At 41.6% G+C, this 22,355-nt stretch overlaps 1 protein-coding gene and 1 long non-coding RNA gene across 2 annotated transcripts in view; one reads left to right on the top strand and one right to left on the bottom strand.

Moving 5' to 3' along the window:
* ppp1r16a (protein phosphatase 1, regulatory subunit 16A) overlaps positions 1-9,060 on the top strand; it is a 38,368-nt gene extending 29,308 nt beyond the window's left edge. The window contains 4 exon segments of the mRNA XM_034161570.1: positions 4,753-4,882; positions 4,966-5,128; positions 8,332-8,634; positions 8,637-9,060. Of these exon segments, the coding sequence (XP_034017461.1) occupies positions 4,753-4,882; positions 4,966-5,128; positions 8,332-8,634; positions 8,637-8,846 (806 nt within the window). The 3' untranslated portion in view covers positions 8,847-9,060.
* A 34-nt stretch (positions 9,061-9,094) lies between these two features.
* On the bottom strand, positions 9,095-22,107 carry LOC117502578. The gene is made up of 3 exons (XR_004558366.1): positions 22,097-22,107; positions 14,164-14,167; positions 9,095-9,478 (listed from the first exon to the last, which is right to left on the bottom strand). It is a non-coding gene; the product is annotated as an uncharacterized LOC117502578 (long non-coding RNA).
* Positions 22,108-22,355: the final 248 nt, after the last annotated feature.

The raw sequence follows: 22,355 nt of genomic DNA, 5'->3' as shown, positions 1-22,355 counted from the left end.
TCCTTTGATATCTTGGCTGTGTGTTTAGGGTCATTGTCTTGCTGAAAGATGAACCGTTGCCCCATTCTGAGGTCAAGAGCGCTCTGGAGCAGTTTTTCATCCAGGATGTCTCTGTACATTGCTGCATTCATCTTTCCCTCAATCCTGACTAGTCTCCCAGTTCCTGCTGCTGCAAAACATCTCCACAGCATGATGCTGCCACCACCATGCTTCACTGTAGGGATGGTGCCTGGTTTCCTCTAAACATGACACCTGACATTCAGGCCAAAGAGTTCATTCTTTGTCTCATCAGACCAGAGAATTTTGTTTCTCCTGGTCTGAGAGTCCTTCAGGTGCCTTTTGTCAAACTCCAGGAGTGGCTTCCATCTGGCCACTCTACCATACAGGCTTGATTGGTGGATTGAAGCAGAGATTGTTGTTCTTCTCTCTCCACAGAGGAATGCTGGAGCTCTGACAGAGTGACCATCAGGTTCTTGGTCACCTCCCCGACTAAGGCCCTTGTCCCCCGATCACTCAGTTTAGATGTGTGGCCCGCTCCAGGAAGAGTCCTGGCGGATCTGAACTTCTTCCAGTTACAGATGATGGAGGCCACTGTGCTCATTGGGACTTTCAAAGTAGCAGAAATGTTTTCTGTACCCAGATTTGTGCCTTGAGACAATCCTGTCTCAGAGGTCTACAGACAATTCCTTTGACTTCATGCTTGGTTTGTGCTCTGACTGTCAACTGTGGGACCTTATATGTAGACAGGTGTGTGTCTTTCCAAATCAGGTCAGTCAACTGAATTTACCTCGGGTGGACTCCAATTAAACTGTAGAAACATCTCAAGGATGATCAGTGGAAACAGGATGAACCTGAGCTCAATTTTGAGTTTCATAGCAAAGACTGTGAATACTTATGTACATGTGATTTCTTAGTTGTGTTTTTGTTTTGTTTTTTAATAAATTTGCAAAAAAAGAAAAGAAAAAGTTTTCCACATTGTCATTGTGGGGAATTGTGTGTAGAAATTTGAGGGGAAAAATTAATTTCATGCATTCTGGAATAAGGTTCTCCACACTGCAATTCTCTTTCTCTCTCGTTGTTTTTTTGTATTCACATTATTTTGTGTGAGTTTTATTTTGTGCTAAATAAATAAATCTAATCAAATAACATTGTAACATAAAATGTGGAAAAAGTGAAGTGCTGTGAATACTTTCCGGATGCTGTGTGTGTGTGTGTGTGTGTGTATATATATATATATATATATATATATATATATATATATATACACACACACACACACACATACATGTAGTGGTTTTTGGTACAAGCAAACTGGGCAGCATTTTTTTCATGACACATGGGGGCTGCAAATTGGTTCTCGTATCACTGTTTGTGAAATTGGCGCTCCCTGCAGTGTGTGAGAGGTTCAGTGATCGTCTCCAGGTGCTTTGCGCTCTACTCTGCTTTGGCCCCGGACGCTCCCGTTTCCCCGCTGCCCCTCTCACCGTGCTGTCCGGCTCCACAGTGTCTCCTCTGGCAGGGCACAGTCCACTTAGGGTGCAGCACAGAACCAGAACTCTGCGGACCATAGAGTGTCAAAACAACAGGAAGAACGAGGCTGCAGCAGGCAGTCAGTTTATGAAATAAAAGGCATTTGAAAGCAGACGACAGGGTGTAACAACAGGTTTGAATCTCACCAAGGAGGACAAACTGCCCACCTGTGGGGGAAAAGTTTGCAGACAGGACAGCCTGTCTATTTATAAGGAGGGTTTAGAACTTGAGCTGCGTTCACATTACTACCTGAAGTGCCTTGAATCTGACTTTTTGTGCGTGTGTGCCTGCATGTGATGCAGTGTACACTTTAACAAATTACGAGATATATGTACTTAATCTGGTTTTGTTAACCCTCATCATAGAACATCAAACAGGCGTCTGTCTTCATGTGTCAGATAAAACTGAAGTTATTGTACTTGGCCCCACAAATCTTAGAAACATGGTGTCTAACCAGATTCTTACTCTGGATGGCATTACCCTGACCTCTAGTAATACTGTGAGAAATCTTGGAGTCATTTTTGATCAGGATATGTCATTCAAAGCGCATATTAAACAAATATGTAGGACTGCTTTTTTGCATTTACGCAATATCTCTAAAATCAGAAAGGTCTTGTCTCAGAGTGATGCTGAAAAACTAATTCATGCATTTATTTCCTCTAGGCTGGACTATTGTAATTCATTATTATCAGGTTGTCCTAAAAGTTCCCTAAAAAGCCTTCAGTTAATTCAAAATGCTGCAGCTAGAGTGCTGACGGGGACTAGAAGGAGAGAGCATATCTCACCCATATTGGCCTCTCTTCATTGGCTTCCTGTTAATTCTAGAATAGAATTTAAAATTCTTCTTCTTACTTATAAGGTTTTGAATAATCAGGTCCCTTCTTATCTTAGGGACCTCGTAGTACCATATCACCCCAATAGAGCGCTTCGCTCTCAGACTGCAGGCTTACTTGTAGTTCCTAGGGTTTGTAAGAGTAGAATGGGAGGCAGAGCCTTCAGCTTTCAGGCTCCTCTCCTGTGGAACCAGCTCCCAATTCAGATCAGGGAGACAGACACCCTCTCTACTTTTAAGATTAGGCTTAAAACTTTCCTTTTTGCTAAAGCTTATAGTTAGGGCTGGATCAGGTGACCCTGAACCATCCCTTAGTTATGCTGCTATAGACGTAGACTGCTGGGGGGTTCCCATGATGCACTGTTTCTTTCTCTTTTTGCTCTGTATGCACCACTCTGCATTTAATCATTAGTGATCGATCTCTGCTCCCCTCCACAGCATGTCTTTTTCCTGGTTCTCTCCCTCAGCCCCAACCAGTCCCAGCAGAAGACTGCCCCTCCCTGAGCCTGGTTCTGCTGGAGGTTTCTTCCTGTTAAAAGGGAGTTTTTCCTTCCCACTGTAGCCAAGTGCTTGCTCACAGGGGGTCGTTTTGACCGTTGGGGTTTTACATCATTATTGTATGGCCTTGCCTTACAATATAAAGCGCCTTGGGGCAACTGTTTGTTGTGATTTGGCGCTATATAAAAAAAAAATTGATTGATTGATTGATGTGTCAGAAATGTCACAGATGTAAATCTAAGATTGGGTCACATAGTCAAACAGGATGATCCCTTTGGTGCTACACCATAGTCAATATGACTGACTGTTGACAACAGATATAAATATGGAAGAAAATGGTGTGACCACTTTTCACCTTTAAAAATGCAGAACTGTTTTAGGTGTTTTATGCTGTGTTTACACATAACGATGACAAGTCACGAATGCCATGAAGTACACATTCTTGGCCGCTGATTACGAATGTGATGATTCGGGGCACAGGCGTCAGGTGTCTTCAGGAACTGCTGCAACCTGTTACCACACGTTACGATTAATGGCACGTGTTGCTGGAGAATTATCAGGAACCATTACGCACGGTCAAGAATAATGTTCCGCGTTAAGTTCTGTTGTTGTGAACAAGGTGAATTGTCTCCACGCACACACACCCATATTCATCCAACCGAATTCAGATCGCTCCAGTTTTTCAGAAGAACTTTGTGACTGCATGAATAGTTGGGCTCTGTGCCATGGAGTGGTGCAGAGAGGAGGAGGACAGAGCCAGATGTGTGGCTTCATGCGGGTCTCGTCTCACGCATTTTCCCAAACATCAGGCACATGCAGCAGGTGGAACACCTGCAGGAGCGCGCTGAAGAGCACTGAAATTAGACCTTTAGCCAACTTGGTGTCAGCAATCAAACTGAATGCGGTGCAGCAGGGTTTAATTGTGTGCGCGCGCTTCTCCCTCTGCTGGACTGGAGGAAGTGCAGAGATGTCTGGCAGCGCACTCGTTTGGGGGCGGGTGCTAAAGGGGTAAAATATGACACATACAACGTAATTTTTCTACTTCCGGGGAACAAACTTCGGCATTTTCAATGGGGTTTTCAGCAAATTACACACAGTGAAAATACAAAGAAAAAGTGAGGATGTGGTGGGAAAGTGGACTTGTGTTGCGGTTTGTTTATGATCCGGAGCTCAAATGTGTCGAGGCGGTTTTGCAGGCAAGAGAATGGAGGTACTCTGGTTAGCTGTGTAGGCTAACACTTACCGACACGACGTCTCCTACCTCCTCGCCTTTTCTTCTCCACTGGGAACTGAAAAAAATAAAAATAAATACTTTTCGCGACTGCTTCGGTGATTGCAGCCGAAAAACAAAATCTTACAACATTTATCCGTGTGAAGTTATGCTGTGTATATTATTAAATGGAGGTCACCATAAGTGGGCAAATCCCACAATATCACAGAGGGTTCAAACGAGACTACGGTCCCCTATTTTTCTTTTGTGAAAGACAGATTAATAAAGTGTCTAATGACAGACATTTAGCATGTATGGGTGTGTTTCTTCAAATTTGCAATTCATGGATGTTTTGCTTTAGTTATACTGTAGTCTGCAGTCTTTTGATGTCGATTCCAATTGCATTTTCAGCAGCACTTCTAAAATATTAATAATAATAAAAAATACTCAGGTCTCATCTGGGGTGTAATTCAGGGTAGAATCACCACTTTATGTAGTATGTGTGTATATATAATTTTTGGTTCTGTGTAGAACCACAGTGGAGTTAAAATGAAGCAATCAAACAACTTCTTTTTTTTTTTTTTTGCGAGTTGAGTTTTGATGTTGGCTGTATTGAAAATCCTGACTCGCCTTTTGACCTTTTCTGAATGTTCCCGCCCCTCGCTGTGAACCTTTTTCTCAGACATGTGCATGGACGAGGAGGTCAGAGCCAAACTGTTGGATCTGAAGCACAAACACGACGCCATCATGAAAAGTCAGGACCGGCAGAAGGGCACGCTGCAGAGACGAGCGTCCAGCACGGGCAGCAGAGGGTGAGTGGACACATGGGGGACGGGACGCAACACAGCAGGAAGCATACAGAACACACACTTAGGTTCTCTGTGTGTGTGCACAGGAAGGTGGTGCGTCGCGTCAGCGTGAATGAGCGCTCCAGTCTGTACAGGCGGGAGCACCACAAGGAGGCCATGGTGTGGCAGGAGCGCGGGCGGCAAACCGAACCGCAGGACGACGACGAGGACAGACAAACGGACAACGAGCTGCACCAGCACGCGGCCATGGTGGTCAACTCACACTTTCTGTTTGCTTTACAATTATTGGATTTTATGTGTCTGTGCAGTTTGAGAATCTGTTTCTGTGGAGTAAAAAATGTTTGCAGAAAAACTGAAGCGGTTAAAGAAAACAAACCCGTCACTTTTATGTATAGCCAATATATTTATTTGGCTTTTGTTCTGTTAATTCAACAAGCAAGCCCATAGTAAACAAACAACAACAAACCTCAACAACAGTACCAAAATAAATATATAAACTTCTAAAAAAAAAGTTTTATGAGAGACTTTCCAAAACCAATGTCCAGCTGGCGGCACCTCAGTGCTCTTTTACTCAGAAGCAACACAAAGTTTAGCTTGAAGAATATCCAGAGGTACACAGACGACCTTACTGTGGGGAAAAAAAATACTAGAAAGTTCGTGCCGCCCTCGAACAGAACTTCATTTTAGGACAGCGCCTCAAACGGGCTATGATGTCATCTCACCCAAATGTAATACAAAGATCAGGAGCCTCATGTACAGAGTGCTGTGTATGTCTGTCTCCACACTAAGGTTCAGATGTATCAAAAGTGAAATGACCGTGGAAATGTGCAGTGCATCACCCAAAAATCCTGGCTGGTGTACACACGTTTCTACAGCTGTTGTTTCTCTGCCAACACGTAGAGGTGATGCTGGTAACCGTTAATAGTGTGAAAACATGAAGTCATCAGGGTGATGTGCACATCAGAGACACACACATAAACAAATAACACACTCACGTGTTTGCAATTATATGGATGATATAAAAGCACATGTAACGTGGCACTAACAGTGGCTGCGTTAGCGTTGTCTGAGGAATTTGCAAATGGTGCAATCTGACGTGAGCATGAATTCAAGGAACGCGAGGATTTACTTGCAAATGACGATAATTGGTTCATAAGCTGATTTTGATTACCAGGGCCACTATTCCTGGGGTTGTGTGCAGAACTGCGGCCGGCCCAGAGCGCAGTACGGGGAGGAACCAGGAGTTGTCTGTGCGCACACAGGTGCCGCCCACGCTGGGCTTCCCGGCATCGGGGGCATTCCAGCGGGAGCTAGCTGACCGGTCACGCGTGTGCCATTCAACCTTGAGCTGAGCCATGCCAGCTGTGGAACGCAATCATCTGAATGTCCCCTATTGCACTTGGTTAAAATGACAAAGCAACAGATTTGTACCAGTCTGACCTGGAACATATATGTATTTTACATTTTGGACTGGATCTCGATAAAGAAGCAGAACCACAAATCTTAAAAACAAATGTATAATATTGAGAGTTGTTTTCTGTGTATCAAGTTTAATTCATGAAAAGGTTAACTCTCATTTCATAAATATGAAGGGTTCAGATACCAAACCAAGAAAGTCCAGAACCTCAATTTTTGTTTTTATTTGAGGCCGATATGCACTTTGGTGCTTCACTGAACCTTCAGTGTGCAAAATATTAAAGGATTTGAACACACAATTTCTACTTTATTGGTGGAAATTTTGGCATTTGCAAATACTTTTTTCCTAAAAGAAAGAGAAAAAAAATCATATTTTAATTTAACCCCTTAACGCCTATTGTCACATATATGCTACAATATTTGACTGAAGTATGCAACATACCAAATTGACCAGTATGCCTGTTGTCGCAAATTTGCAACGTACCATTATTATTATTATTATGACATTATAACATAAATTATTACCAAAATACCAAATTACTATTTATTTTTTGTGCAAAAGTGAAATTAATAATCTCAACATTATTTACCATCTACTTAAAGGCAAAAACACACACAAAACATTTTTTTATATACAGCTATATAAATTCAGGCGTTAAGGGGTTAAACTGTGTTTTCTCCATGGGGGGGGGGGCAAGTTCCGTGGGCTTTTATTTATATATATATATATATCAATCAATTTTATTTATATAGCGCCAAATCACAACAAACAGTTGCCCCAAGGCGCTTTACATTGTAAGGCAAGGCCATACAATAATTACATAAAAAAATAAAAAAAAACCCAACGGTCAAAACGACCCCCTGTGAGCAAGCACTTGGCGACAGTGGGAAGGAAAAACTCCCTTTTAACAGGAAGAAACCTCCAGCAGAACCAGGCTCAGGGAGGGGCAGTCTTCTGCTGGGACTGGTTGGGGCTGAGGGAGAGAACCAGGAAAAAGACATGCTGTGGAGGGGAGCAGAGATCAATCACTAATGATTAAATGCAGAGTGGTGCATACAGAGCAAAAAGAGAAAGAAACACTCAGTGCATCATGGGAACCCCCCAGCAGTCTAAGTCTATAGCAGCATAACTAAGGGATGGTTCAGGGTCACCTGATCCAGCCCTAACTATAAGCTTTAGCAAAAAGGAAAGTTTTAAGCCTAATCTTAAAAGTAGAGAGGGTGTCTGTCTCCCTGATCCGAATTGGGAGCTGGTTCCACAGGAGAGGAGCCTGAAAGCTGAAGGCTCTGCCTCCCATTCTACTCTTACAAACCCTAGGAACTACAAGTAAGCCTGCAGTCTGAGAGCGAAGCGCTCTATTGGGGTGATATGGTACTATGAGGTCCCTAAGATAAGATGGGTCCTGATTATTCAAAACCTTATAAGTAAGAAGAAGAATTTTAAATTCTATTCTAGAATTAACAGGAAGCCAATGAAGAGAGGCCAATATGGGTGAGATATGCTCTCTCCTTCTGTCCCTGTTAGTACTCTAGCTGCAGCATTTTGAATTAACTGAAGGCTTTTCAGGGAACTTTTAGGACAACCTGATAATAATGAATTACAATAGTCCAGCCTAGAGGAAATAAATGCATGAATTAGTTTTTCAGCATCACTCTGAGACAAGACCTTTCTGATTTTAGAGATATTGCGTAAATGCAAAAAAGCAGTCCTACATATTTGTTTAATATGTGCATTGAATGACATATCGTGATCAAAAATGACTCCAAGATTTCTCACAGTATTACTAGAGGTCAGGGTAATGCCATCCAGAGTAAGGATCTGGTTAGACACCATGTTTCTAAGATTTGTGGGGCCAAGTACAATAACTTCAGTTTTATCTGAGTTTAAAAGCAGGAAATTAGAGGTATATATATAAAAGGAGCGGTGTAGCTGAGAGCCCTTTGGGCTAGGGTCAATGTACTGAGTGTCCTTTGTGGTTTGTTTGTTTTAAGGAGTGATTTGTCATCAAATGTTAATTTGTCTGCTGTTCTTTCAGCTTGCTGGTGGTGGCGCCGCATCTCTCCTGGAGGACATGGAGGCTGCAGACCAGGAAATCTCCTCTGGCCTGGGAAACGGCGGCACATCGGTGTCGTTGGCCTCCTCCGTCCCCGGGGAGCTGTGGACCGGAGGGGGACGCATGGAGCGCAGCGCCTCCTACCAGCTCAGCCCCGGCTCTGCGGAGGACGCCGCGGCTGACAGCATGACCCGGGAGAAATCCCACCACACCCTCGCCGAACTCAAACGCCAGCGTGCGGCTGCTAAACTCAACAAGTACCCAGCACCCCCTCCACCACTGGCCCATCCCCAGAGGAGGAGCCACCTCCTGTCGCAGCAGGTGAGATGACGCCTCCTCCGGACCAGCAGGATCTCCAACGGGCGGCGAGTGTGGAGGAGGCGTCCTCCCCCGGACAGGTGTACTTCACGCCCGCGAGCGGTGAGCCTCCGCTGCTGAAACTGCGAGCTCCCGAGGAGGAGTCCAACAACAAGGAGCCGTGCTGCGGACTCATGTAGACTCACCACGAGGAGAGAGGCGGAGTAACGCTGCTTAGCTCCTCCCCAAAAAGGACAGAGGCAACATATTTACTCAGTCGCAGCATTTCAAAACACTGTATTCTGGGTTCAAAGTGTCTGACGACTGCTCTTTAATGCCAGGACTCTCTTGGTGGCGCTGTGGGGATAAAACCTTTTTGAAATAGTTGAAGAAACGGGCACGTTTTGACATCTTGTGGCAGCGTTTTTGTCCAAGTGGATTTTTTTTCTGTCTCTTCATCAAACCTTTACAAATATTTGTGTCGAAAACACTCCACTTCCACATCATCCGCTTTGTTTTGACCAAAAAAAAAAAAAAATGTTTGTGTTCTTCTAAAACGGAGTGAGCGATTCTTGTGCGTGGCGCCCGGCCCTTTGGAACCCGTTCGTCCCCGCGAACGTGCGATTATGCATAAATCTGAAAGTCGATGCGCAGCAATAATTCTCGCTTTGGTTTTTCATTACAATTGGACTCATCTGAGACTTTAACCGTGAGTCCCGTTTCGGTGTTCCCTGTTGGAAACTTGGCAACGGCTTCCAGATTCGAGGCGTGTCAGTCACAATGAACTTTGACCCAGCTGCACAGTTGTGGTTGAAACCATTCGCTGCTGCTTCTTAATGACCGAGTTGTTCTGATGACACTCCGCTCATTGCGCTTTGCGGCACCAACACGTGTTTCTCATGTGTAAGCAGGCTTCAGTAAGAGTCATCTAGTGGTGTAAGGGAGAACTACAAGTTGTACTCTACTACACTAAATCAGAAAATTACCAGTTTAATCAGAAGATTGAAACAAATATTTAAAATTATTTATTTACGTTGTATCTGAAGGTATTTAAAGCAGCTTGGCAGATGATTTGGGAGGTTCTTCGGTCTGTCAATACAGCTTTTTATTTATTTATTTACTTTTGATGGAATATTTACAAAACAAACTTCTGATTTTTGCACAAGGAAACCTGCGTTTAATTATTTTGAAGTCAGTGATTTCTCTAATCAAATGTATTGAACTGATCTTGAAGTCACTGGATAATTTAATCTTCTGGCTGTCGTTTTGCTGTCAGTATTGATATTTTTCTACCCCCCGTGAATGCAGCCAGGTTATTTATTCTACTTGTACAGTGTAAATCTGTAAAACGTTCATTGTTGTTGATTCGTAGCGTCTTTGTCAGAGCTACGTGAACCGGTTTGTCAAAGGTCGTGCCTTCTGCAGGTGCAGCAGATGTTTGAAATTCTTGCACAAAGTCAGTTTGTAGATACGAGATTAAATTCTGTAACAGGCCTTTATTTCTTGATAATACTTCTGTTTTGTTAGTAATTTGTACCAAAGTCTGTTGAGATGAATAAAACATAAAAATGCTAACGTTTTCGATCTGTGTTGTGGATTTAGAGGATATTTGATTTTAACATCAAAAAGCCCTTTTGATCTATATTTTATCTGATCAAAAGCCACTTCTAACAGGGCTTTGACCTGAAATTTTTTTCAAGATAAAAATTTGTGGAATTGAAACTAGTTTTGATGGATGTTTGTGCTCTATGAGCGCAGAGCTCTATTTTAATTTCTACAGTATCTTAATCCAAGTGATTCTCTTTCTTTAAAAGATTGCATTTTTGTAGGAGAGTAGATTCTGTTAAGTGTCTCCTCCTTCAGCTCCTGACTATGTTTAACGGCTGGAGTTCTGAGTGTGAATTTGGATATTTTCCATTTCCTCCCATGTGATATGTTTGTGAAAAACGCTGTCAAACAGAGCTCCTAAAGACGACATCAAGTCAAAGTCCAGCATTCAGTTTCTAGTAACTGTAGGATCCAGATGTTAATAACTGAAGAGTTAATTTATGGTCGGTTAGAGGAGCGTGAAGATGACAAATATCTTCTACATGTTGTCAGAGAGGAACAGAAATAAGAAAGAAAAAAAATATGTTCTTCAACTAAGAGCTTCTGATCCTTGACCCGATATAAAATCTTTAGAGTTGTCACTGATGAAACGCTGAGCACCAATCAGTTTGTCTAGTCAGCAGTTTGATTAAACTCACCAGCACAGGTCATCATTGTCTTATTCAAACATCTCATTAACAAGGTCGGAGAAGAAAATTTTATAAAAATTAGATCCATAAATATTGCATATGAGACAGCAGAAATCAAGATTGACGATCAGTATCAACCACCTCCCATCATCATTCACTCATCTTCAACCACTTACTCCAATTACAGGTCCTGGGGGGCTGGAGCCTATACCAGCAGTCATAGGGTGTGCGGCGGGGTTCACCCTGGAGAGGACGCCAGTTTGTCGCAGGGACGCATATACGCAAACAGTCACGCACACTTACGGACAATTTAAAGTTTCTAGCCCACCTAACCTGCACGTCTTTGGACGTGGGAGGAAGCTGGTGTCACCGACCGAACGGTCCCTCCTAAAAATCCGTCCACCCTGCCTTCACTGCGCATGTATCATCAGCCGCGGTTCAGTGATTATCACCTCGTTTCTGCTTCCAGTCATCATCTATCTCAGCGACAGATATCAAGCTTTTGTACAACAATCATTTCCACATAAATTCAGCATTATTTCATCATAAAAGATGGAGGATGCGATCAGAGCACTGCGGCTACATGAGCTGCTAGCTGATGCGTTCTCTGCGCATTGGCCATTTCAAAGCGTCACAGAGTTTCGCCGTGTTTCTGCTTAAAACTGACTTTAGAATGATTTAAGAGTTTTGCCTTTATCATCTGATGGTTAATGATCACATTAATCTATTTGATCTCTTAGGGTGAAGAGACTCCATCTCAGACGAGCTGCTGAGCTCCAAAATAACGCATGCGCAGTGGAGGTAGGGGGGACCGTTCCATCTGTCACTGGAGCACCCACACAGAGGGAACCCACACAGACACGGGAGGAACATGTAAACTCCACACAGAAAAGCCACAGGTGGGAATCAATCCCATCACCTTCTTGCTGTGAGGCAACAGTGCTAACCACTAAGCCACCGTGCTGCCCCACCTACCATCATTAAAAAAACTGATTCAAAACCCCGGTGGAGTGGTTTGAATCATGGAATGGTTTTATCAGATGTGCTACAGCAAAGCTGAAGGAATATCTTATCAGATGCCTTTCACACTGAGCATGTGTTAACATTTAGTTAATAGGTTACAAACAGTCAAACAGAACATTTAGTTAAAACCGAACATTTAGTTAACAGAAAAGCAATATTTGGGTGATTCTTAGACTACGGGCACTTATTATGTCCTTTGATCATATTGTATGAAAAACAGAAAAAAGGGGAAATTTCACACTTTTATAGTTATCTTTACAATGAAAGTGTGTTAAGAAATTTGTTCTAGTAGTCTATGATGACTTTTTCAACTTTTTTCAGTATCATTATATGCAAATATTGCTGTTTTGTGCTTGTCCCACAGCCAGACTTTTGATCTTCAATGATAAAAATGAATGGTAAAGAAACATTTTTTCTAATGTATAAAAATATCTCTGAATAAAATATCAGTAAAATAATCAAAACATAATTGGCGTATTCAATGTCATACAACTGTTGTGATTTTTTTTAAACAAAATGTAGTTGTCCCACACTATTTCCGTAATTTCCACCACAACACTGTAATGTCCATTTAAACATTTTGTATGAAAGATTGTTTGGGTAGTTGCTATGGAGATAAACACTGACATCAGAGCACATGTATATAGCGCCAAATCACAACAGTTGCCCCAAGGCGCTTTATATTGTAAGGCAATGGTGTCGTGGAAATTACATTTACAAGGCCAATAGTGCCCGTAGTTAAAGAATCACCCATTTATCATCCCCGTAGAGACGGTGCCTGCTCCCAGACCACCAATAACCAGTAAAAATCTATTTAAGCATAAAAATTCAAAAAGAAAAAATAATATAGCACCTTCAACTGCACCACAGACTAAAACAGTTAAATGTGGTCTATTAAACATTAGGTCTCTCTCTTCTAAGTCCCTGTTAGTAAATGATATAATAATTGATCAACATATTGATTTATTCTGCCTTACAGAAACCTGGTTACAGCAGGATGAATATGTTAGTTAAATGAGTCAACACCCCCGAGTCACACTAACTGCCAGAACGCTCGTAGCACGGGCCGAGGCAGAGGATTAGCAGCAATCTTCCATTCCAGCTTATTAATTAATAAAAAATCCAGACAGAGCTTTAATTCATTTGAAAGCTTGACTCTTAGTCTTGTCCATCCAAATTGGAAGTCCCAAAAACCAGTTTTATTTGTTGTTATCTATCGTCCACCTGGTCGTTACTGTGAGTTTCTCTGTGAATTTTCAGACCTTTTGTCTGACTTAGTGCTTAGCTCAGATAAGATAATTATAGTGGGCGATTTTAACATCCACACAGATGCTGAGAATGACAGCCTCAACACTGCATTTAATCTATTATTAGACTCAATTGGCTTTGCTCAAAATATAAATAAGTCCACCCACCACTTTAATCATATCTTAGATCTTGTTCTGACTTATGGTATAGAAATTGAAGACTTAACAGTATTCCCTGAAAACTCCCTTCTGTCTGATCATTTCTTAATAACATTTACATTTACTCTGATGGACTACCCAGCAGTGGGGAATAAGTTTCATTACAGTAGAGGTCTTTCAGAAAGCGCTGTAACTAGGTTTAAGGATATGATTCCTTCTTTATGTTCTCCAATGCCATATACCAACGCAGTGCAGAGTAGCTACCTAAACGCTGTAAGTGAGATAGAGTATCTCGTCAATAGTTTTACATCCTCATTGAAGACAGCTTTGGATGCTGTAGCTCCTCTGAAAAAGAGAGCTTTAAATCAGAAGTGCCTGACTCCGTGGTATAACTCACAAACTCGCAGCTTAAAGCAGATAACCCGTAAGTTGGGGAGGAAATGGCGTCTCACTAATTTAGAAGATCTTCACTTAGCCTGGAAAAAGAGTCTGTTGCTCTATAAAAAAAGCCCTCCGTAAAGCTAGGACATCTTACTACTCATCACTAATTGAAGAAAATAAGAACAACCCCAGGTTTCTTTTCAGCACTGTAGCCAGGCTGACAAAGAGTCAGAGCTCTATTGAGCCGAGTATTCCTTTAACTAGTAATGACTTTATGACTTTCTTTGCTAATAAAATTTTAACTATTAGAGAAATAATTACTCATAACCATCCCAAAGATGTATCGTTATCTTTGGCTGCTTTCAGTTATGCCGGTATTTGGTTAGACTCTTTCTCTCAGATTGTTCTGAGTTATTTTCATTAGTTACTTCATCCAAACCATCAACATGTCTATTAGACTCCATTCCTACCAGGCTGCTCAAGGAAGCCCTACCATTATTTAATGCTTCGATCTTAAATATGATCAATCTATCTTTATTAGTTGGCTATGTACCACAGGCTTTTAAGGTGGCAGTAATTAAACCATTACTTAAAAAGCCATCACTTGACCCAGCTATCTTAGCTAATTATAGGCCAAACTCCAACCTTCCTTTTCTCTCAAAAATTCTTGAAAGGGTAGTTGTAAAACAGCTAACTGATCATCTGCAGAGGAATGGTCTATTTGAAGAGTTTCAGTCAGGTTTTAGAATTCATCATAGTACAGAAACAGCATTAATGAAGGTTACAAATGATCTTCTTATGGCCTCAGACAGTGGACTCATCTCTGTGCTTGTTCTGTTAGACCTCAGTGCTGCTTTTGATACTGTTGACCATAAAATTTTATTACAGAGATTAGAGCATGCCATAAGTATTAAAGGCACTGCGCTGCGGTGGTTTGAATCATATTTATCTAATAGATTACAATTTGTTTATGTAAATGGGAAATCTTCACAGACTAAGGTTAATTATGGAGTTCCACAAGGTTCTGTGCTAGGACGTGAATTACAATCTTACCAAATTTACGCTTAGCCTTAGCCAGCAGTTTCAAATTTCCTTCAATGTCGCCTGCTCTGGCCCCTGGAAGACAATTGACTATGGTTGCTGGTGTCGCTAACTTCACATTTCTCAAAACAGAGTCGCCGATAACCAGAGTTTGATCCTCGGCGGGTGTGTCGCCGAGTGGGGAAAAACGGTTAGAAATGTGAACGGGTTGGCGGTGTACACGGGGCTTCTGTTTAGGGCTACGCTTCCTCCTCACAGTCACCCAGTCGGCCTGCTTTCCCGGCTGCTCGGGATCTGCCAGAGGGAAACTAACGGCGGCTAAGCTACCTTGGTCTGCACCGACTACAGGGGCCTGGCTAGCTGTAGAATTTTCCACGGTGCGGAGCCGAGTCTCCAATTCGCCCAGCCTGGCCTCCAAAGCTACGAATAAGCTACACTTATTACAAGTACCATTACTGCTAAAGGAGGCAGAGGAATAACTAAACATTTCACACCCAGAGCAGAAAAGTGCGGGAGAGACAGGAGAAGCCGCCATGCTAAACCGGCTAAGAGCTAGTAGCTGCGCTAAGCTAGCGGATTCCTAAAAACACACAAACTGAAAAATGTGTAAATAATTTAGAGGTGATTTAGCAGAGGGAGCGCTTTAGTTAAGGAATTCTTTACTTCACCTTCTGACTCTCCGTCTTAGTGCCTTCAGTGTCAGGGAAAGGGCCTCACCTTCATTGGTTTGTTTGTCCCCCCGGGACCACAGGTTATTTTTTATTATTACTGTTAAACTGAGGGCCACTGTTTTTATTATTGTTAAACCAAGTGCGCCTTTTTTATTAACCTAATGGCCACAGTTGTTTTGTTTTTTTTGTTTGTTTTATACCAAGGGTTACTTTTTTTTTTGTTAAACCAATGGCCAGGTTTTTTTTTTTTGGCTGTTTATTAAACCGAGGGCCACAGTTTTTTTTATTTTTTTATTATTATTAAACCAAGGGCCACAGTTTTTGTTTGCTTGTTTGTTTTGGTTTTAACCAAGGGCCACAGTTTTTATTTATTTTTGTAACCAAGGACCAATTTTTCTTTTTTCTTTTAGTGTTTTTTTTCTGGTTTATATTTTTTAAACCAAAGGCCACAGTTTTCTTTTTCTTTATTTTTTCAATGAAGGACCACAGATATTAGGCCATGAAAGCCTCCACTGAATTTTAGAGGTGATCTGAATCTGGATTCTGGATCAGGATTTCAATTTGTACGCTTCACTTTGCCAGATTTTGAGTATTACTTCAAAAATACATAATGGACTTTCACCACACTTTAGTGTTGGGCCTCAGAAGACTCCATTAAATTTTGGAGGTGATCTGGATCCGGATATGGACTCGATCAGGATTTCACTTTGTAGACTTTTAGGGATTATGATTATGATTTAGGGCTTGTGAATTAAATATCTTGATCAATTGGACCATTCTGGGTTTGTATGAAATGACTGCATTGTGTTGTGGAATCCAGGTCCAGGTAAAGTTTGGGTCACAATGTGAATCATAAATCTTTTATTTTGAGTCCTCATCAACCCTTGGCAGAAGTCAGAAGTCTCAGATTGCTCTTGTTTCTTTTAAAACAAGTGCCAAAGTTTATTTATTTTATTTTTTTTTTCCCCTTCACTGTACTAGAACACAACCCCAATTCCAATGAAGTTGGTATGTTGTGTGAAATGTAAATAACAGAATACAATGATTTGCAAATCCTCTTCAACCTATATTCAATTGAATACACCACCAAGACAAGATATTTAATGTTCAAACTGATAAACTTTTTGTTTTTGTGCAAATATTTGTTCATTTTGAAATGAATGCCTGCAACAAATTTCAAAAAAGCTGGGACAGGGGCAACAAAAGACTGGGAAAGTTGATGAATGCTCAAAGAACATCTGTTTGGAACATTCCACTGGTGAACAGGTTAATTGGAAACAGGTGAGTGTCATGATTGGGTAAACTATGTTGAAATTCCCCATCGTGAATTCCAGCATTTGTAATCAGAGTCATGATGAGTCTGCTGGAGCAAGATCAGGTTTGATTTAAAAAACAAAACATACGAGTATATCCCCCTCTAGCAAATGCTGCTTTGATACAAGTTTTTGCTACATTCTGATAACATTTCAAGGAATTGTACCAAGTTTCCCGAATTTGTCCTCAACATGTGAGGAGTTAATTTCAGAATTCAGGCACCCGCTCATGAAACTGGCTGTGTCTAAGTTTGTTAATCAAGGGCCATAACTCTGCCAAAATGTGTCAGTTTTGCACAATTTTACAATATGCGGGTGATTCTTAGACTACGGACACTTATGTCCTTTGATCATATTGTATGAAAAACAGAAAAAAGGGGAAATTAAAAAAGGGGAAATTAAAAAAAATAAATAAAAAGGACCAAAGCTAATAATCTTCCCAGGATGGTCCCAGGATGGAACATGAGCTGAGAGAAGAACTGCCGTCCCCAAACGCAGCAGCTGTGAGTGTTGAACTGATAAACAGGAGGTGGTGACCAACATGTTTGAGGAAAGATAACGGTGCTGATCTACTGACCGTGAACAGAATCAGACGTTTCCATGAGCATGAACCCGGACAAGCGCATTTTTGAGCAGGTTTGTAAGAAGAGGAAAAGTTAAGCAGTCAGTTATTTTCAGTCTTTTGAATTATTTTGCCTCAGAAGCCCCCGGGAAGAGGACTTAGCTGAGAATAGGGAAGTGTGGTCGAGCTGGTCGGTCTATGTCACCATGACTCGGATAAGGGGCAGAAAATGAATTAATCCTCTATTTCACCTTCTGACTGTCCATATTAGTGCCTTCAGTGTCAGCGAAAAGGCCTTACCTTCATCGGTTTGTTTTGGTTTTTTTTCCCCAAGGATCACAGGTTATTTTTTATTATCATTATTAAACTGAGGGCCACTGTTTTTATTGTTGTTAAACCAAGTGCGCCTTTGTTATTAACCCAATGGCCACAGTTGTTTTTTGTTTTTTAACCAAGGGCCAGTTTTGTTTTTGGTGTTTCCGTTTGTTTGTTTGTTTATTAAACCAAAGGCCACAGTTTTTGTTTGTTGTTTTGGTTTTTGTTTGCTTGTTTGTTTTGTTTTTAACCAAGGGCCACAGTTTTGATTTTTTATTTTTTATTTTTTTTGTAACCAAGGGCCAAATTTTTTTTCTTCTTTTAGTGTTTTTTTCTGGTTTGTTGGTTTTTTTTATACCAAGGACCACAGTTTAGATCTTTTTTAACCAAAGGCCACAGTTTTTCTTTTTCTTTCTTTTTTTCAACTAAGGACCACAGATAGATATTAGGCCATGGAAGGCTCCACTGAATTTTTATTTTGAATTTTTGATTTTGAATTTTGATCTGGATCCGGATTTCAATTTGTACGCTTCACTTTGTCGGATTTTGAGTGTTACGTCAAAAATACTTAATGGATTTTCACCACACATTTGTGTTGGGCCTCGGAAGACTCCATTAAATTTTGGAAGTGATCTGGATCCGGATCTGGACTCTGGACCAGGATTTCACTTTGTAAACTTTTAGGATTACCTAAAAACTACTTCATGGATACAACATCATGATATACGAGGTCTATTAGACAATAAACCGACCCTTTTATTTATTTTTTTAGCTAATTTGATTTGAATGACGTGCGATTCCACCAATCACGCTTGAACCCTCGTGTGCATGCATGAGTTTTTTCACGCATGTCGGTGACATCATTTCCCTGTGGGCAGGCCTTGAGTGAGATGTGGTCCCGCCCTCTTGGCTGAATTCCTTTGTTTCACACGCTGCTCCAGACGGCGCGCGTTGCTTTATCAAAATTTTTTCTGGATCTGTGAGGAATATCCGAGTGGATACTATTCCAGAAATTAAGCTGGTTTTCAGTGAAAAGTTTAACGGCTGATGAGAGATTATGGGGTGTTTCTGTCGGTGTAAGGACTTCCCAAGGAGCGGGATGTCCTGCAGCGCTTCCAGGCGCCGTCGTCGGCCTGTTTCAACCTGAAAACATCCTAATTTAAGGCTTAATTCACCCAGGATGTCGTGAGAGAACAGAGAAGATTCAGAAGAGGCCAGCATGAGGACTTTATGCGGACATTCCACTGTTTAAGGACATTTTTTAATGAAAGACGTGCGCGCAAATTCGCTGAGTCGTTTCCGTGACGACTCGGCGAATCTGTGTGCGCTGCGACAGGAAAAACACCTCTGTGTTGAAAACCATTTGTAAAATTCAGGCGGCTTTTGATGGCTTTCAACAAGTGAGTAACTGAGAAATTGTTTAACAGCTTGGGCATGTTCCAACTTGCCCGTTAAGGTTTCCAACAGAGGTGTTTTTCCTGTCGCAACCCCCCGCGGTCGGGTCCGGCCCAACATGCGACTCTGCCCGCACGTTCTTTCATTACAAAATGTCCGTTAACAATGGAATGTCCGAATAAACTCCTCATGCTGACTTCTTCTGAAAGTTCTCTGTTCTCTGACGACTTCCTGGGTCAACAGAGCCTGAAATGTGGAAGTTTTCAACTTGAAATGGCGAGACGCTGCCGCCTCGAAGCGCAGGCGCTGTGGGCCGTCCTTAAAGCGACAGTTACAGACCAAAATCTCTCATCAGCCATTAAAATTTTTACCGAAAACCAGCTGAATTTATCGAATGGTGTCCACTCAGTTGTGCCTTACAGTTTTGAAAAAATTTTGATCAAACAAAGCAGCAGTCTGAGCCATTCCTAAACAATGAAAAAAATCGACGAGAGGGTGGGCGACTCCTCACTCAAAGACTGCCCACAGGCGAATGACGTAACCGACAGGCGTGAAAAAACTCTTGCATGCCCACGAGGGTTCAAGCATGTCTGATGTAATCACACGTGATTCAAATCCATATGGTTTTTGAAAAAAATAATAAGGTCGGATACTTTTCTAATAGACCTCGTAAAACCAAGATCAGGAACATACTATTTTGTTTCAGTTTGTGAATTAAATATCTTGATCAGTTGGACCATTCTGGGTTCGTATGAAGTTACTGCATTGTGTTGTGGAATCCAGGTCCAGGTAAAGTCTGAGTCACAATGTGAATCATAAATCTTTTATTTTGAGTCCTCGTCAACCCTTGGCAGAAGTCAGAAATCTCAGATTGCTCTTGTTTCTTTTAAAACAAGTGCCAAAGTTTGTTTGTTCCCCCACCCCACCCCCCTGGGCAGCCAAGTCTTCAGGTGTTGGAGCCTCTTCAGTGCTACGATTATTTTCATGTAGGAATTTGGCAACCCACTATCAGGAGTTTTTTCATGCTTCCATCACGAAATGAGTCAAATTTTCATGATGGGGGGGGGAGTTAATCTTAAAAGAAAGAGTTAAGACATTGACCGTTTGTCAAATAACAGGCTTTTAATACGAAGCTTCGGACACTGTGCTAACCAGAGTGTTGTAACAGTGTGAAGTGTGGCTTTCTGAGCTCTACGTTTATTCACATGTCAGGGCAGGGGACAGTTATGCATACAGTGTCTAAAGAATGCATCTGTTTAAACACAAACACAGAGTTAATTAAAAAGAAACAGGTTGTTAAAGTCCCAACTGAAGACTGAAGAATTGTCCTTCTATCTACAAGAATGACAGGGCTGTGATGATCAAAGAATCTCTTGCATCTGAGAGAATGTCTTTTCCATCATGGTGAGGATCAGGGGTCACTTGGAGGTTGTGAACAATGACCCACTATGACAATTGATCAGGGTTTTGCAGTATCATTCACAAGTCATTTGTATGATAAGGCAGGCTCAAGGGATGGTTTTTATCAGATGTGCTACAGCAAGGCTGAAGGAATGTCTTATCAGATGCCTTTCACACTGAGCATGTATTAACATTTAGTTAATAGAAAGCTTACAAACGGTCAAACAGAACATTTAGTTGAAAAATTTAGTTAACAGAAAAGCAATATTTATCATTTTGGTTTCACACAATTACTAACCCTACCACTCCTCCTAACCCTAACCATAACCTAACCCTACTCCTTCACCCTAAACCTAAACATCCCCCGCCTAGACCCCACCGCATCACTTTTAATTTCGTGCAGCCGTCATGGAATGTGTTAGAATAAATTCAAGCTCCTGTTACAAAAATGTTACACTTTTTGTGACAATATGACGAACCAATAGATTAATGTATATTTAGTGATGCTGAATCATGACATGCCATGAGATATGATAGGAATTTGGAGTTTTTTCGCCTCACGCCAGATGAATCTCCTGGTCAATCTTATAATTGCTGTCATGGGTGAGTCGTCTTTATTTTTGGAGACGTCGTTAAAGTTGGAGGCGATTAGCACCGTCATGCTTCTTGTACACTCCTGTTTTTCCCCATCAATCTGTGCACTGAGCGCTTTTAGGAAACCTTTAGTGTTAAATAAACAAAACGGGTTTGGTCCGCACTTAGCTTGAAAGGTTCATGTGGAAATAGTCACATTTAGCGGGATGATGTTTGAAAACTGCTCATAGCGACGCCATCTTGGTCCCTCTCAAAGGCTGCAGTGCTTCTTCTTCTTCTATGGTTTTAACACCAGTTGAATGTTACATTGCTGCCACTTTCTGCATCAGTCCGTTATAGCAGCACTAAGTCCTCTCCATGAGTCCAGTGTGTTTCATGTACGAGGTATCTTATAAAACTAACCGGCAGTTTTATATTAAAAAAAAAAACTATAGGGATTTGATTGACATGCGATTACACCAATCATGCTTGAACCCTCGTGCGCATGCGTGAGTTTTTTCACGCGTGTCGGTGACGTCATTTCCCTGTGGGCAGGCCTTGAGTGAGATGTGGTCCCGCCCTCTCGGCTGAATTCCTTTGTTTCACACGCTGCTCGAGACGGCGCGCGTTGCTTTATCAAACCTTTTTCTGAACCTGTGAGGAATATCCGAGTGGACACTATTCGAGAAATTCAGCTGGTTTTCGGTGAAAAGTTTAACGGCTGATGAGAGATTATGGGGTGTTTCTGTCGCTGTAAGGACTTCCCACGGAGCGGGACATCCTGCAGCACTTCCAGGTGCCGTCGTCGGCCTGTTTCAAGCTGAAATCATCCTAATTTAAGGCTTAATTCATCCAGGACGTCGTGAGAGAACAGAGAAGATTCAGAAGAGGCCGGCATGAGGACTTTATGCGGACATTCCACTGTTTAAGGACATTTTGTAATGAAAGACGTGCGCGCAAATTCGCAGAGTTGTTTCCGTGACTTTACTAGGAGGAAGAGAGTACTGTGCAAGAAAGTATGACCAATTCTCATTCTAGTAATAGTGACCTCATCCTGTCTTTTTCACCCTTTTCTTCTACAACTAGTTACTGAATCTGTCACTCTACTAGTTACTGAAATTAAGTGCCTAACCCTCTGTCTCCTGCTTCCAGTACTCTTGGCGTTGTAAGTTAATTTCCCTCCATACAATACACTTGCCCTCTGCTTTGGAAAGATTGATACTGATATCTGTTTTGTCTTTTGTCACAGCTTTTTTTTTTTTTTTTTTTGGCCAACCTATCCACCTTCTCATTTGTTGAGATATATACAGTGCCCTCCAAAAGTATTTATATTTCACTCATTTTGAGTTGTTTATGCCATTTCAAATCCAAAAAATTAAATCAGACTTCTC

Source organism: Thalassophryne amazonica, chromosome 1 (assembly GCF_902500255.1).
Source record: "Thalassophryne amazonica chromosome 1, fThaAma1.1, whole genome shotgun sequence".
Lineage (NCBI taxonomy): Eukaryota > Metazoa > Chordata > Actinopteri > Batrachoidiformes > Batrachoididae > Thalassophryne > Thalassophryne amazonica.
The sequence above is the reverse complement of the archived record's forward strand: the minus strand, read 5'-3'. Positions and strand labels throughout refer to the sequence as shown.